At 43.3% G+C, this 17,881-nt stretch overlaps 1 protein-coding gene across 2 annotated transcripts in view; it reads left to right on the top strand.

The window, feature by feature from the left end:
- Positions 1-718: 718 nt before the first annotated feature.
- The window catches only part of fxr1 (FMR1 autosomal homolog 1), a 73,081-nt gene continuing 55,918 nt past the window's right edge, over positions 719-17,881 (top strand). For both annotated transcript variants that reach the window (XM_084310892.1, XM_084310891.1), the window contains exons 1-2: positions 719-797; positions 17,876-17,881. The exon at positions 17,876-17,881 is cut by the window's right edge and continues 47 nt beyond it. In XM_084310892.1, the coding sequence (XP_084167018.1) occupies positions 747-797; positions 17,876-17,881 (57 nt within the window). In that variant the 5' untranslated portion in view covers positions 719-746. The remainder of the gene's footprint in view (positions 798-17,875) is intronic.

The raw sequence follows: 17,881 nt of genomic DNA, 5'->3' as shown, positions 1-17,881 counted from the left end.
AGTCACTATGGATAAATAATAAATGACTAAATGTATAAATGTGACAGTACAAGTGGAATAGTAATATACAATGTACATGTGATTAAACTGGGTCTACAATATATAAATGAGTACTACTGAGTAATAGTGCTTATACATAGCTAATAGTAATAGTTTATTTTTACACTCTTTTTGTATCACAAACAGTACTGTATTTGTAAATCTGGTATGTCATAAATGTATAGATGTAGCAGTACTGTCTATCTGTATGTCATATATGATGAATTGAAAATGGGGGACCCTGATGTAAACAAGACAAAAGTCTTTCTAACAAGTGTGTGTGTGTTGAGCTGTAGGCTACTGTAATGTATTGTACCCATAATAACATTTTCAATCAATCAATCAATCAATCAATCAATATATAAATGAATACTACTGACTCAGTAATAGTGCTAATCGGATGTATGTATAGAGTTGTAAACATTTGCACCAGTGAATGAATGAATGAATGAAAACTTTATTTAACAGATTGCAGAATGGGTACAATACAGTACGGCTCAATACATACAATTGTTAAGGGGATGCAGACCTGAGAAAGACGTTTGTCTTGTTTCCATCAGGGTCCCCCATTTTCAATTCATATTGGTGATGAGTTTAAACAGTGAAATGAGTGAAGTGACTGGAAATCATCTGTTCTCTCCTCATGGTCTCCAGAGTTCACTGCTTCCAACACCACCTGTCGTCCCGGCGTGCCTTGCGTGTCCAAGATGGAGGATCTGACGGTGGAGGTCCGGGGCTCGAACGGAGCTTATTACAAGGTAAATACTGGCTTAGCAACACAATAAGACCACGACATGAAACGTTACACGAAGTCCCGACACACCGCGGTCACCTGCATGCCGCTGTCGGGATAACTTCAGGCCTGCTAAGCTAACGGCGTTGACATTAGACTTGGTTATAGCTCCGGCTAGCCCGAAGTTAGCCGGCTAAGCTAACTAGGAATGCTAACAGTCGGTCCACAGAAGTAGCTGTCAGCTGTCAGTCAAGAGAGACATGTCGTCCAACTGTCGCCATTCATCCACCTAACTAACCAAACAACGTTAGATTAAAGTGAACTGCTGTTAGCTAAACTCTTGTTTAGCTAGTTAGCTGCTGTGAGCTAGTTAGCTGATGTTGGCCAGTTAGCTGCTGTTTGTTCTGAACGGCGAGATTCCAAACTTAAGTTCGCCCTTTATCTTGTATGTTGTTTCTATGGAGACTGTGAGTGTTGTTGTTAGACAACACGTCGTTATCACTAACCAGACCCGAATGAGACCGTCCAGTCCTCGTACCTAGCAGGGAATGATAGTGTGATTCTAAAGACCTGGCTATAATATAGACTGAACCAGGATGCTGACTTTGACTGTGAAGCTTGGGAGCTAAAGTCAACAAATTTTAGGTGTGTGAAGGAGTGTTGGGAACATGTCGAACTTTGATTGCACACAACAGTCTTAAGTCTTAGGTTATGTTAGTTGTGACTTATTGGGATGGATTTAGCTTTTTCAAAACGTCTAAATACAATAGAAACATAATTGCCCACGTATGTGTGTGTGTCAGTAGAGAAGGACTCAGAACCTACTCTGGAGTGTATCTGAGACTGAGTCTATTATTATTTGACCCTGCGTCATATCCAAGTTATGTGGTTTGTGTGTGTGTGTCTCTCAGCTGTTGCGTGTCAATCTGGAGCAGTTGTCATGTCAGGAGAGGGCCTCAGATACCCAGGCTATTTCTAGACGTGCCTAGATGTCTCCCCTCTCCTCTCTGCTGTCTCCTCTCCTCTCTGCTCTCTCTCCTCTCTGCTCTCTCTCCTCTCTGCTCTCTCCTCTCTCCTCTCTTCTCTGCTGTCTCCTCTCTCCTCTCCTCTCTGCTGTCTCTCCTCTCTCCTTTCTCCTCTCCTCTCTCCTCTCTACTGTCTCCTCTCTGCTGTCTCCCCTCTCTCCTCTCTCCTCTGCTGTCTCCCCTCTCTCCTCTGCTGTCTCCCCTCTCCTCTCTGCTCTCCTCTCTCCTCTCCCCGCTCTCCTCTCTCCTCTCCTCTCTGCTGTCTCCTCTCTCCTCTCTGCTCTCTCCTCTCTGCTGTCTCCTCTCTCTCCTCTCTGCTGTCTCCCCTCTCTCCTCTCTCCTCTCCTCTCTCCTCTCTGCTGTCTCTTCTCTCCTCTCTGCTCTCTTTCCTCTCTCCTCTCTGCTGTCTCCTCTCTGCTCTCTCCTCTCTCCTCTCTGCTGTCTCCTCTCTCTCCTCTCAGCTGTCTCCTCTCTCTCCTTTCTCCTCTCTCCTCTCTCATCTCTCCTCTCTCCTCTCTGCTGTCTCCTCTCTCCTCTCCTCTCATCTCCTCTCTCCTCTCTCCTCTCTCTCCTCTCCTCTCTCCTCTCTGCTGTCTCCTCTCTCCTCTCTGCTCTCTCCTCTCTGCTGTCTCCTCTCTCCTCTCTGCTCTCTCTCCTCTCTGCTGTCTCTCCCCTCTCCTCTCTGCGGTCTCTCCTCTCTCCTCTCTGCTGTCTCCCCTCTCCTCTCTCCTCTCTGCTGTCTCCTCTCTCCTCTCTGCTGTCTCTCCCCTCTCCTCTCTCCTCTCTGCTCTCTGCTGTCTCCTCTCTGCTGTCTCCCCTCTCCTCTCTCCTCTCTGCTCTCTACTGTCTCCTCTCTCCTCTCTGCTCTCCCCTCTCTCCTCTCTGCTGTCTCCTCTCTCCTCTCTCCTCTCTCCTCTCTCCTCTCTGCTGTCTCCTCTCTCCTCTCTCCTCTCTGCTGTCTCCTCTCTCCTCTCTCCTCTGCTATCTCTCCCCTCTCCTCTCTCCTCTCTGCTGTCTCCACTCTGCTGTCTCCTCTCCTCTCTGCTGTCTCCCCTCTCCTCTCTGCTGTCTCCCCTCTCATCTCTGATATCTCCCCTCTCTCCTCTCTGCTGTCTCCACTCTGCTGGCTCTCTCTGCTGTCTCCTCTCCCCTCTCTCCTCTCTGCTGTCTCCTCTCCCCTCTCTCCTCTCTGCTGTCTCCTCTCCCCTCTCTCCTCTCTGCTGTCTCTCCTCTCTGCTGTCTTCTCTCTCCTCTCTGCTGTCTCCCCTCTGCTGTCTCCTCTCTGCTGTCTCCCCTCTCCTCTCTACTGTCTCCTCTCTACTGTCTCCTCTCTACTGTCTCCTCTCTACTGTCTCCCCTCTACTGTCTCCTCTCTACTGTCTCCTCTCTACTGTCTCCCCTCTACTGTCTCCTCTCTGCTGTCTCCACTCTGCTGGCTCTCCTCTCTACTGTCTCCCCTCTGCTGTCTCCACTCTGCTGGCTCTCCACTCTGCTGTCTCCCCTCTACTGTCTCCACTCTGCTGTCTCCTCTCTACTGTCTCCTCTCTGCTGTCTCCCCTCTGCTGTCTCCTCTCTACTGTCTCCCCTCTGCTGTCTCCACTCTACTGTCTCCGCTCTGCTGTCTCCCCTCTGCTGTCTCCTCTCTGCTGTCTCCCCTCTGCTGTCTCCTCTCTGCTGTCTCCTCTCTGCTGTCTCCTCTCTGCTGTCTCCCCTCTACTGTCTCCTCTCTACTGTCTCCTCTCTACTGTCTCCCCTCTACTGTCTCCTCTCTACTGTCTCCCCTCTACTGTCTCCTCTCTACTGTCTCCCCTCTACTGTCTCCTCTCTACTGTCTCCTCTCTACTGTCTCCCCTCTACTGTCTCCTCTCTACTGTCTCCCCTCTACTGTCTCCTCTCTACTGTCTCCCCTCTACTGTCTCCTCTCTACTGTCTCCTCTCTACTGTCTCCCCTCTACTGTCTCCCCTCTACTGTCTCCTCTCTACTGTCTCCTCTCTACTGTCTCCTCTCTACTGTCTCCCCTCTGCTGTCTCCACTCTGCTGGCTCTCCTCTCTGCTGTCTCCCCTCTCCTCTCTACTGTCTCCTCTCTACTGTCTCCTCTCTGCTGTCTCCACTCTGCTGGCTCTCCTCTCTGCTGTCTCCCCTCTCCTCTCTACTGTCTCCCCTCTCCTCACTGGCTCACTCTCTCTAATTTATTTTTATCTACTTTTTTTTCTCCCCCTTTTTTCTGTATTTTTCTCCCATCCCAATTTAGTCGTTATGCCAATTCCCTTCCTGGTCGTTGTGTGCATTTGCCCCCCACTTGCCGGTCTAGGGAGGGTTGATAGATACTATCACATGTCCCCTCCGATACATGTGGAGTCAGCCAGCCGCTTCTGATCAGAAAATAAGAATCGATTTTTCAGCCCGCTTCTCTAGCGTGCATAAGTACACATATATACTAGTACTTTAATCTAGCGTTTATTTGAAAACTATTTATAAATAAGCCGAAAAATTACAACGTGTTTTCACTGTTTTGTGTATTCCACTAAAGCGCGATTCCTGCAGAATCACCTTTTTTTATGGTTCCCAAAAACGAACGTTTTTCAAAATGGTATCAAACGGAAATGTACCGATTAAAAAAAAAAAAAAAAAAAAAAAAAAAAAAAAAAAAAAAAATCCGTTTCAACAATGTTGACTGCAAACAAGTCATTGATAACAGCGACGGGCGTATTAGACACATAATTTAAGGGAAATTCCAGCGTTATGGATGTTGCATTCAGAGAGAACATTGAAAACTTAACTTAACATTGACAAGGCATTGATTTGAACTGGAAGTATGATTTACACATTTACACTTATTGAGATAAAGATGAGCCTGCAGTAAGAAATGTTTTGACCTTTTGGATTTTGAGATAGGTGACAAAATACACAGTGTTATGGATGTTACGGAAATTGACAAGCTTTTCGGACTCACTGAACACATGATGAAAACTCTGTGAATATCTTTTTCAAAGAATAACATGTTTACTATCACTTTGTAGGGAAGGGTTTGAGGTACCCAAAAAGCACATTCAGGAAAACCTGGAATTTCCTCTCAAGGAATGAATCACAAAAAAGTGCCCTTATGGATGTTACATTTTTGCGTTATGGATGTTACACGTCTGAAATAGACAAAAAACACTTTCAAAAATAGGGCTTTACCCCACATGTGTTTGACTTCGGTGGACCATTTTGAGTGTCAAACCAGTCTGGATTCATGTTGTAGTCTGAAAAAATGCCAGGAAATGCTGAAGGAATTGTTGAATATAGACCAAAAATGTTCTAGAATGTTCGATTATGACATACTGTGACATCACAAATGTTCTAGAATGTCTATTATGACATCATACTGTGACATCACAAAAAAGAAAATAATAATCTATCTTTTTTTTGGTCTTAAATAGTTAAAAATATCAGTCACTTCTGAAAATAAATTACAAAAAGTTTTTGGAAAATAGCTCTTTATTTTAGGGATGCACCGAATGGGAAATTCTTGGCCGAAACCGATACCGAAAATAGGAAACAGTTGGCCGAAAACCGAATGCCGAAAGGCCGAAAATGATTAATATAAATATAAATATATATATATTTTTTTTAGCTACCTGATTATGGCAAAAGACATGATTATGGCTAAACTTAACTTAAATAATATTAATAATCACTATTATGGGCCCATAAAACATTTATTCAGCACTTTTGAATGCATACATTAATTCCAGACTGTTAAGACTAAAAGACTACAACGATTGATGACGACTTCCTGTCCTCGCATTTCCATTTCCGGTTGAACGATAATACATTTTCAACAACAGATTGCTGCTAATTAAACACTTCATTTAAACGGAGTAACGTTAACGTTATGTCGAGTTCATACGTGTAGTGTAGTATGAACTCGTCATAACGTTAACATTACTCAAGTGTCCACTGTTGCTGCCACCGTTGCGTCGCAGATGGATGGTACACTGTTAGCTCCGTAGCTAATCCGCTCCTAGACTACTGATAGCAGTACCGTTAACGTCGGAGCTGATCAATACTCCGGTTTTTTCTAATTTAGTTTAGAACCGGGTTTCGGGGGGCATCCCTACTCCCAAGAGGAGTTAGTTATCACAGGCTGTAGAATGCAGGAAGAGCTGCCAAGCTGCTCACGTTACATGTTGCGCATGCTACCGGTATGTCTGTAGAGTGTAGTCGCGTTTTGATGACGCCATCACAACAACACGTTATTTGACTTTCGGTCATATATTTTCGGTGCTAAAACCCTTTCGGCCGAAAGAGCCTTTTTAACCATTTTCGGCCGATAATTTTCGGTAGCCGAATTTTCGGTGCATCCCTACTTTATTTGATTAACATAAAAAAGTGTTTTCTATACAGAGAACAGCAATAGTAATATCGGTTAAATCAGAAAATGAGTTTTGGAGCAATTCCATGAAAATGTCAACCTCACCATGAAAAAGAAAGTTATAAAAAATCAAGTCCAATTCACTCTGCCTGGACTGGTTCAGAGAAATGGTATCCCCCTCTGTTATCCATGTGAGGATTGAGGTGTTCACGAATCTGATCAAAACTGACCCAGGACTTGTCCTCTTTGGTTGGAAGTGCAGCGGTAAGCCTCCATAAGGGACATGGTCATGGACATGTGGCGTTTCTGCTTCACTCCTTCTCTTATGGTCACTAATCGCTAATTGTGATAATTACTTCTTTGTATGTCTTCGTCTAAATTGATTTTCAATCATAGTAATAATCACACCGTGTCTCTACTCTTTAAAATATTTATTACCATAAAACATTAATAAGTGTCTCTACTCTTCACAATATTAGCATAAAACATATATTAATCACACCGTCTCTACTCTTCAAAAAATATTAGGATATCACATATTAACATGAAAGAGGGAACTATTCTGGCCTGGGTTGGGCAGGGAAAGTTGGGCTGGTCTAGGTTGGACTGGGTTGGGCTGGACTGGGCTGGGCAGTGAAAGAACCAAGCATTTCACTGTAATGTAATAGCTAAATAAAACAACTTGAACTTGACTTGTTACATTTGCACTCTGGTTTGATGCCAAACGTATTCTGGTTGTACTGTACTTGTGCTGTATGATGACAATACATTGGAATCGAATCTCATGTCAACTCTAGGGGTTCAGCAGCTGTGTATTCTGAATGACAAGTATGACAACATCACCGTTGTGAAGGGCATATGGCGAGTGGTGATATGGGGGGAAACTAGGGCTGGGCGATATAACGATAACTATAAATATCGCGATATATTTTAATAATCGATATTGAATATCGAAATAATTTTTTTTTTTTCTTTTTTATATATATATTTTTCTTTGTGACCTGCAGGGCAGTTTTAAAACCAGAGACAGTGGACAGACTTGTCTTTCTTGCCTGCAACTTAAAGTAATGGCTTTGCTTGTCCAAATGACAATACTGACCAAATTGAGATTTATTTTTCTCTTGTCCATTTATTTTGTTTGCTTTCTAATTTAAAATACAGTTTGAAACCGTCTGTACACAGTAGGCTATGTGTGCTAGCAGAGCTAGACTCCAGTCACGAGTCACATGTGCGGTGGTTTGTCCACCAACAAAGCGCCAAAAGATCGAAAATAAACTAGCAGAGCCAGAACTGTTCAACTCCCCTGGAGCCACAGCCAGCAGAGAAGCCGGTTTACTTTAGCTTTTAAACCAGCTGCAGCCTGAGAACTGGAGTGTGAGGGGATGTAACACTAAAGATGGTGGCAATGACAAAGAATTGCTGCAAAATAAACATACATCTGTTTTTTTAATACTTATAACAATTCGATAATTATCGATATCGAGAAATATGATAACATTATCATATCGTTATCGCGATATGATTTCTTTCCATATCGCCCAACCCTAGGGGAAACCCGGTAATAATTGGGTAATAATAAAATGTCACTCGGCTGCATTTAAAGGGGAACTCCACTTTTTTTGGAAATTAGCTTATTTAACATCTTCCCTGGAGTTAGACAAGAAGATGCATACCTTTTTTGTCTCTGTGCGTGCATTTTAGCTTTGGGAATAGACGCTCCGTTAGCATAGCTTAGCTTCATCACTGGAAGTGAGGCAGGACAGTAGCCTTACAGTGCCTTACAGTGTATTGCAAGGTCTGACATTGACCAAACTTGATATGCATGACCTTGGTGGGCTCTAGGTCAACTCCTGAAAAGGGGGTCAATGTCAGACTTTGCAATCAAAAGTTAGGGGGCTAATAACCCTTGCCATAATTTCAATGCGCCCCCTAACTTTTGATTGCAAGGTCTGACATTGACCCCCTTTTCAGGAGTTGACCTAGAGCCCACCAAGGTCATGCATATCAAGTTTGGTCAATGTCAGACCTTGCAATACACTGTAAGGCACTGTAAGGCTACTGTCCTGCCTCACTTCCAGTGATGAAGCTAAGCTATGCTAACGGAGCGTCTATTCCCAAAGCTAAAATGCACGCACAGAGACAAAAAAGGTATGCATCTTCTTGTCTAACTCCAGGGAAGATGTTAAATAAGCTAATTTCCAAAAAAAGTGGAGTTCCCCTTTAAGCAAATCCGCTCAGTATAGTCGTCTACTATGTTGAACGTGCATTATGGTAGCTTGTTACATGCTAGGTAGCTAGTCGGCTAATGCTGGTTGACTTGAGTGAGTGGAATCGTTAGCCTCACGCCGGGCTGGACAGCATGGTCTAAAATGTATATCACGGTATAATTTGAAGCATAGGCGGTAACGGTATATATCACGGTATATTCATTTATCTTAAAATGTCTATATACCGTAAATCCTCAAATAGAGGAGGGACCTCCAATAAAGGAGGGGCCTCTTATAATGGACGGGCGTGTTGATGCATTTAGACAAACACAGGCCGGTCTATAATATAAGGTCGCAAAAAAAAGTATTTTTTTAATTTTTTGTGCCGTGATATAGAATGAGAAACTCTTGCCAATGGAAATCAAGTGCTGCCTCCCGCTCCACTGACTACCGTACATTAACGTTTCCCTCTGGTTAGCTTTAGCGCTAGCTAACGTTGTCATAATATCTAACGTTATATCTGTGGTGTCAGCTGGATGACGTTGACTTAGTTTGCAAACGTTAACGTTCGCTATCTATATGGCATTGGCAGACGAGGCTGGCGTTGTCCAGTTGACACATTACAGACCATGATGGCTATGATAACGTTAGTAGCTAAAGCTACTGCATGTCAACAAGTCGATTCGATTGAGGAAGTCGAGAAGGTACCACACCGCCACACGCTAAACCGTCCCCGGACCCCACAACCTAGTATAGACAGTTCCAACTTCAGTGTGTGAATTACGTTAATCCCACAATTACTCAACTGCACTCAATATTTAAATACCAATGCTAGTCTAAATAAATGTAGACGGACAATGTACATATTAAAAAAAAATAATAATAATGCAATAAAAGTCTGAAAATGAAGGGATTATGTCCATGGGCTAGGGCTGGGCCATATGGCCTCTAAATGATATCGCGATATTCTTTGGCCATATCGCGATACACGATATATATCGCAATATTTTGACATTTCCTCTAAAGCACTTAAAAATGCTTGATTTAACCCTTTGATGCATACAGTCACGCCAATATGATGATTATAATAAGTCCCTGCAACATATGTTTGCATTATTAAACCATGAAGATGCTTTAAAAAATAATTTAATGAAAATGTACTAAGAGTAGTCTACTGACACACTAATAAAAAAAATTATTTACATCTAAGACAATTTATATAAAAACTCTTGGGTGCCTTTTTTTTTGCACAGTACTGTGTTTTCTATCCACTTTAGCCAAACACACACACACATATATGTGTATATATATATATATATATATATATATATATATATATATATATATATATATACACACACTACTGTGAGAAAATAATAATCACACACAAAGGGATAATGGCTTATAGCAGACTTAATGATTTTAGAATATTTCAGATAATGAAATTAAATGTTTATATCATCAACTATCCAGTTAGTATTTATACTGTCTGCAGGGGGCGACATTTAAGCCCGCCACCCGCCATTGGCGCTCAGTTTTTACCTTTGGCGCTTGCCACTGAGAGGTCTGCCCGCTGTGTGGCATGTACAGTGTAGTTCATAACGATACTCTTACATCGAAAATCTGTGCGGGTCTCATTTCCGCCCCAAGCGCAGCTCCAGTCATAATATCGATGGCTCCGGCAGTTAGCAACATTCGGTTCGTATGATACTCTTATTTTGAAAAAAAAACGTGGCAACGAGTCATATCCGCCCCCAGCCCTGCAGCGGGATACTATTGGCTTCTGCTCGTATCAACACAGAGGCAGTCTGCTCTAGTCTAGAGCGGACCTCCATGAGCTACCGTTACTGTTTAAACAATGACCCAGTCAACTATTCACTTTTAGTTAATACATGACGAGGCATTGTCTAACGGTAGTCGACTCGAGTGCATAATACCGCCGTTCCCTCGTTAGCTAGCTCACGTTAGCTAGCTCACGTTAGCTAGCTCACGTTAGATCTATATGTCCCAGTAAACTAAATTGTCTTAACGTTATCTAGCGGGCTAGCAGTAGCTACAGATAGCTCCTGATATCAATGTCTTATAACATTGATTCGATGCGTATTCTAGCTGAGGGCTTGATGAATGTGATTTGACCAACGAACCGTAACATTATACCAATAGGGTCCAGCTGCAGCGCCGGAGAATCCTTGCATGCTGAATGTAGAGTATTAGTATAGGGTCTAGCTGCAGCGCCGGAGAATCCTTGCTGGAGCTGGAGGCTACTCAAGTATACACACAGACAGTGGAGCTGTTTGCAGATAGCGAGCATTTTGACTTATTGCGTGGTGGCGATGTCTCGCAGATAATACAACTACAAGTATGATTATATAATATATATATATATATTTTTTTAAATGTATATAAAATATATATATATATATTTTTTAATCAAAAAAAATTTGGCAGGTAAGAAATATGCTTGGCGGGTAGATTCTTCCCATCTACCCGCCACTGGCCGGTGAGTCAAAAAGTTAATTTCGCTCCCTGACTGTCTGTAACGTTTGGCTACTTTAAATCATTGAATGTAGAGAGAGAGCGAGAGAGAGAGAGGGGGCGAGAACGAACGAGAGAGCCAGCCCCCCCCCCTCGGGTTTTGTTCTAGGTTCACGTTTTGATCGTCTAAGCTGCCGTAGGTGATGACGTCACACTCGAATGTAAACAGGAAGAGTCTAACACATGGAGATGGAAAGTGGATGATATACAGAAACGAATAACCAATAAATATGTTTAAACTTCTGTTGTCAAGCGTTGTCAATATAACCCACCCCCTTTCCTCACGAATGTGTTGTGGAGTCCGCTTTGAGCGATTTTCCGCTATCCCTGCTACACTCGGGACCAGTACACTAACGTTAGCCTATAGCTCCGCCGTAGCTACACTCGGGACCAGTACACTAACGTTAGCCTATAGCTCCGCCGTAGCTACACCAGGGTTTCCGTTAGAAAAAATTGTTGCCGGTCTCCGTGACCTGCAAGATTTCAATCTACCGGACAAATGAGATTAATTCCGGTCATAGTTTATTGAGCTTTAAAACAATTGATAGGCAGGCTATATAAAGAATGTCATCCTCAAGGCATGTAGATTTATAATAGTATTACTTAAAACTAGGCTACTTTTGCGTATACAGTCATTAATATATTCCAAATAAAATAAGTCCCTCGATACTCCGTGCTGCTGCTGACTTGAAATAAAATAGACCGCGTATGTGGGCAGTCGGTCCGACACTAAACAGCAGTCTGTTATAATCACATTTTTATGAGCTAACGAATTCCGTTATATTGGACATTTGTATTAATTATATCAAGCGAAGAACTGAGAAAGCAGAGAGACGGCAACATTATCGTGGTTTGCGTGACGACTCTCTCCACCTCGCAATGACTTATTTGCAAAGAGTATGGCGCTGCAGAGCAGCTGATTCAGCTGTTATTGGCTCTTTTCTGGGAACCGCACAGCAGCGCCCCCCACCCAACATTGGCTGAAAATGGCTGAATTGGAGTACTGCTGGAATACTGCATTGTGCTGCTGTTGCTATGGCTCTGCAGCTTCACAAAAGTTCGCACACCCAGCACTAAGCTCTCGCTGACAACGTCGTTGTCATTATTAGAAGCAACGAGGAAACAAATGTAATGATCGTTTCGTTCATCGCATAGGCTATTTAATTTTAGCCTATTTTAATACAATTCAAATAATCAAATTGTGCTTAGACTCAGGGAATTATTTTCACCGGACATTAAGACCGGAGAGATAAAATATGTCGGACTTCAACAGATTTTGCCGGTCAAATACCGGTAATTACCGGCTAACGGAAACGCTGAGCTACACTCGGGACCAGTACACTAACGTTAGCCTATAGCTCCGCCGTAGCTACACTCGGGACCAGTACAGTCACTAACGTTAGCCTATAGCTCCGCCGTAACTACACTCGGGACCAGTACACTAACGTTAGCCTATAGCTCCGCCGTAGCTACACTCGGGACCAGTACACTAACGTTAGCCTATAGCTCCGCCGTAGCTACACTCGGGACCACTACACTAACGTTAGCCTATAGCTCCGCCGTAGCTACACTCGGGACCACTACACTAACGTTAGCCTATAGCTCCGCCGTAGCTACACTCGGGACCAGTACACTAACGTTAGCCTATAGCTCCGCCGTCCCTTCTCGAGGAAAGCACTGCGAGTGTCTCTCGGCCGCGGGCGACGCCATATAAACTAATACTCGATGTTCGCGATATAGTACAGTACTACATCTCGGGTAGAACAATCCGTGATACATCGAGTATACTCGATATATCGCCCACCCCTACCATGAGTGTCATTTTTAGAAATTAAGGCCTGCCTCTTATATAAGCCTCTCTAATAAAGGCCTGGTGCTCTTTGCAGCTGAGGTAAATAGAAGACCCGTCCTATATTTGAGGATTTACGGGTACATGCTTCTGAAGGGGTAAAACACTGGTATGGCAGCTATTACTGTACTCTTGTATTACTAATTTACTAGGACATATTTCACATAGTACAGAGGTATTTTAAGAACATTTATTGTGCAAAACTGCAATAGAAAAATGCAAAACCTTTTCTCAAGTTAATTTTGAGTTTGAGTTTTGAGCTTCCTAAGATGCCGTAGGTGATGATGTCACACCAGAATTGTCAACGCACAGTTGGAAACAGGAGCAGCCTGATGGATAAAGCGATATAAAGAAACGAATAGCCAAATAAATGTGAAGTTATCTTTGAACCTCTGTTGTCAAGCCTCATCAATATAACCCCCCCCCCCCCCCCCATTTCCTCACTAATGGAACTGGTGCCGTAGAGTCACGTTAGAACGTTAGCTTAGTGGCTAACGTGAGTTAGCTTAGCGGCTAACGTTAGCCCGTTGCTGTGCTAAAGCCAGCCTCTTTAGCCAAATTGAAATGACAAAACTATATGGCAAGGTCCGTGAACAAGTGGAGAAAAACTCAGTACAATTAAACACTATGCAACGACAAGTGAATCGACAAGTAACGTTAACGTCATTGCTACTGCTGTGACTATCTGCTCTAGTCTAACGGTCACAAGGTGTTACGTATTACTTTCACATGGTGGAGGGATACTGACTGTCTGTGGTGCATATTCACATTGTGTTTAAGTGTGCCGGATCTCCTCACTGGTAAACAAGAATACCCTGAAGACTCTGGCAGGAGCACTCATTCAAGGGTACTACGACTATGCTTGCACCTCATGGTACCAAAGCACCTCAAAGGCGCTAAAAACAAAATTACAAACATCTCAAAACAAACTGGTCAGACTACTGCTTGACCTTACTCCTAGAACCCACCTCACCCCTGCCCACTTTGACAACCTAGAATGGCTTAGAGTAGACGACAGAGTACAGCAGGGTTTGAAATTAACGGGGGCTTGGGGCATAATGCCCTTGAAAATGGACAAAATGCCCTCGAAAATCAGTTAAGGGGGGCACAAAATGCCCCCGACAGTTTACTAATTATATATATATATTTATCCGGTAATGGCGCGTCTGTGTATCGTACGGTTCAGATGACGCGCAAATAAAAAAAATTCATTTGGCGGAGGTGAGCACTGGCAGCAGCAGCACTGCAGCTGAGCCAGGTGCTAGTCAGTTTGTGTACAAATGGCAAGCACAATCTAAATCAATCTTCATTACGACTTTAAAAACATAGCCATTAACATTACATAGGCATACACACATCTTGCCATAACGTTAGCAGTTTGTACAACACAACGCACGTTTTAACTATAGAATCAGCCCGCGAGGTAATACAGTCAACGAAATGTTACCGTAGCTACTAGCTAGCAGAGGAGGAAATGGGAGTCTGAGAGGCGGGGTGTTTAAAGCCAATGATAGGCGTTTATTCAACATCCAAGAAGGCTAACATACAACTGTGTTTTACTAACTCCAACCGGGACTATTGCCGCTTTCCCACTGCATGCCATCACCTCCTAACGTTATCGGAGCTACCGGAGCTGATAATAACATTGCCTGAGCTGAAGGTGCGTGACACTAAAATGTCCGTGGGGACCCGGCGCCAACCCATAGATAGTTCCAACTCACCGAATTACGTAATCCACCACAGTTGCACTCAATATTTAAATAATGTTAGTCTAAATAAATGTAGACGGATACATAATAATTTCAAGCAGAACACGAATCTTTCCATTAAGAACTGACAATCAGGGAATTTAAACATGGTTGACATTGTTTTTTTGTGTTTATATTAAAGAAAGGAAAGTCTAGTGCTGGCTGAGCATATTGTTTGTTTGCACTAAGTTAATACTACAAATGTAGCCTATATTTTTCAGTCAGTTCGGTCTTTGTGTGCCAAACATTATTTAAGGCTGTAAACACTGTAACACTGTAAACTTTTTAATTTTTTTTTAATAAATGAGAAGCATGTTTAGATTTGAGTGTTAAATTTTTTTTAATAAAAATTTACGTATATCGAACCGAACTGAAAACCGTGACCCCAAAACCGTGATACGAACCGAACCGTCCATTTTGTGAACCGTCCCACCCCTACCGTTTATCATAAAAATTCAGTGCCCCCGAAATACAAAAAAAAGCCCCCGAAAATCAATTAAGGGGGGCAAAAAAAGCCCTTGAAAAAAAATGTTAATTTCTAACCCTGGAGTACAGCAACTTGCAATGGGCCTGGTCTACAAGATACACTACACGACCAAGGTACCCATGTACATGTCAAAATACTTCCCAAAGGTCAGTGAATACCACAATCACAACACCAGAGGGAGCTCCACAAATCTTGTTAAACCCAGATTCGGCTCAAACAAGGGACTAAACACGTTTCGCAATTATGCCACATCAATGTGGAACGCCCTACCCAAAGCTGTAAAGGAATGTGAATCACTACCCACTTTCAAAAACACTCTCAAAAAACACCTAAGGGAGACTGCAACTCGAAACTGGCCCCTGTAAATGTCCGAACACTACCCCCTCCAATGTACAGTAAATTACCAAGTATGGTCTTGTCAATAATCCAATGTACAGTTTTGTTTGTACAGTTGTACAGTGTCCCCCACCCACCCCTCCTACCCAACCCCCCCCCCCCCCCCCCCCCACCCACCCAACCACCTCCAATGTACAGTCCCCCCCCACCACCACCTACCCAATCCAATGTACAGTTTCTACGTCAAATGTATATACTTTTTCTTTCTGGACTCTTTTTGTATCACAAACAGTACTGTAATTGCAAATCTGGTATGTCATAAATGTATAGATGTAGCAGTACTGTCTATCTGTATGTCATGTATGTCATATATGTTACGATGAATTGAAAATGGGGGACCCTGATGTAAACAAGACGAAAGTCTTTCTCTGGTCTGCATCCCCTTAACAATTGTATGTATTGAGCTGTACTGTACTGTACCCATTCTGCAATCTGTTAATAAAGTTTTCAATCAATCAATCAATCAAGTCACTAATTGGTGGTCTGTGATTGACACACTGTTTCTTCCTGTTTTTGTTTTCCATGTAATTAAAATGGCCGTTCTTGTAATTGTCCCAGGTGTGGTGTTGAGGCACCACGCTAGGGCTGGGTGATATGGCCAAAAACATTATCGCGATAAAATTATTAAATTATTTTCATATAATTCGATATCGATAATTATCGTCTATCATTTCTGTCAAGTTTAATTAACTTCTTATGCCCGGCGCCGATGGACGGGCTATTAATAGACTTGTTTTGCTGCTGCGAATGTCTCGAGTTGATGTCGTCATCAGTCCGCGCACGTTAGCAGTTAGCCAGAGCAAGCGGTGTATCCGTTCCGCCCCAATACATTGCAACGACGTCCACCGCATACCCCACACTACTCTAACCGTGGCCTCAGAATTCACGCCACACACCCACTCGGCACGTAAACTATAAAATAGCGGCGTGCAAGCTAATTATCCTAGCCAGCCTTGTTTCTAATGTGTTGTTTTGCTGCTGCGAATGTCTCGAGTTGATGTCGTCATCAGTCCGCGCACGTTAGCAGTTAGCCAGAGCAAGCGGTGTATCCCATGACAATGTACTAACTATCACCATAAAATACTCCGTTCCGCCCCAATACATTGCAACAACGTCCACCGCATACCCCACACTACTCTAACCGTGGCCTCAGAATTCACGCCACACACCCACTCGGCACGTAAACTATAAAATAGCGGCGTGCAAGCTAATTATCCTAGCCAGCCTTGTTTACTACCCAGAGGCAGAGGTAGCGGGTCTCCTTCGCTGTCGGCCATCTCCTTCACTGATTGGTTGTTAGTGCGTGTGCTCATATCCAAGCTTGGAAAATCGATATATCGAAACTTTGCGACCACGTTTCATGTTTATTTCGAGGAAATAATTTATCGCGATAGTTATCGTTATCGTTTTATCGCCCAGCCCTACACCACGCCCTACAAAGCAGAGCAGAGTGCAGGCTGCAGTGTCTCCCACTTCACAAGAGATCTCAGCTCTCCAGAGTCTCACCTGCTCTCACTGCTTACCTGTCTATTTTTGCTGTTTGTTCTCTTTTGCCTATGTGCATTCGTTTTTGTTATTGAACTTTGGAGTCTGGAACACCCAGCTCCCACTCTTTTTGTCCATTTAGATAGCTGTTCAAATAAATATTGTTATTTTTGATAAACTCTTGTCCAGTGTCCTGTGTCCACCACTTTACATTCAAGGCCTACACAAGCCGTATTTTAGGTTTGAATGTAACACAAGGTATGAAGGTATAGTCAAAATCCATACCGTAGCGCAAATTCATACCGTTTATACTGTCCACCCCTACGCCCACTTGTCATTCTCATCCGACTCGAAGGAGACACGCATGCTGTTGTTCGCCCCCATGTCAGACCGCACTGATATCCAAACCGCACTGATATCCGAAAGCGACGACTCTCCATGCAATTATTTTCATCCACTGATGTATTTTTGTCTAAGTTTGTCTACGTTGTCAAGCCGGTAACAGGAGTCTGTAGGGCCGCACGCAGTGGTCTATCCACTTCCCCTAGATGGGCGGCATCTTCTAGAAAACGAGTGTACATTGGAGGAGCTTAGAGCGCAACGATGATGTTCATTGGTTGTGGATTATTATGAGGCGCAAATGGGAGGAATCATAAGGGGGGAGTCAGAGTTCGGCTTGTGCCAGTGAGCGAATCAGCAGATTGCAGAATGATTTTTTTGTTTTGTTTACTACTCGCCAGTGTGGCGAGTGCTCTTCATGAATCACTCGCCAAACATAAAGAATACTCGCATTTGGCGAGTAAAATGGCCTAATTTCCTCCCCTGTGTGTGTGTGTGAGAGTGAGTGAGAGAACAAGACAGCGAGGGGGCGAGCATCAACTAAGCGACCGACAGTGGCACGAGACGCGCACCGTTTGACAGTGATATGTGCACTGACAGTCGGCTCAATTGACATTTCCAAGTAAAAAAGAAAAAATCCTCTTATTGTCTGTCTGTCTGCTTCTTTCTTCAGGGCTTT

The sequence above is a fragment of the Notolepis coatsorum genome (assembly GCF_963971535.1).
Source record: "Notolepis coatsorum genome assembly, chromosome: 3".
NCBI lineage: Eukaryota > Metazoa > Chordata > Actinopteri > Aulopiformes > Paralepididae > Notolepis > Notolepis coatsorum.
The sequence above is the reverse complement of the archived record's forward strand: the minus strand, read 5'-3'. Positions and strand labels throughout refer to the sequence as shown.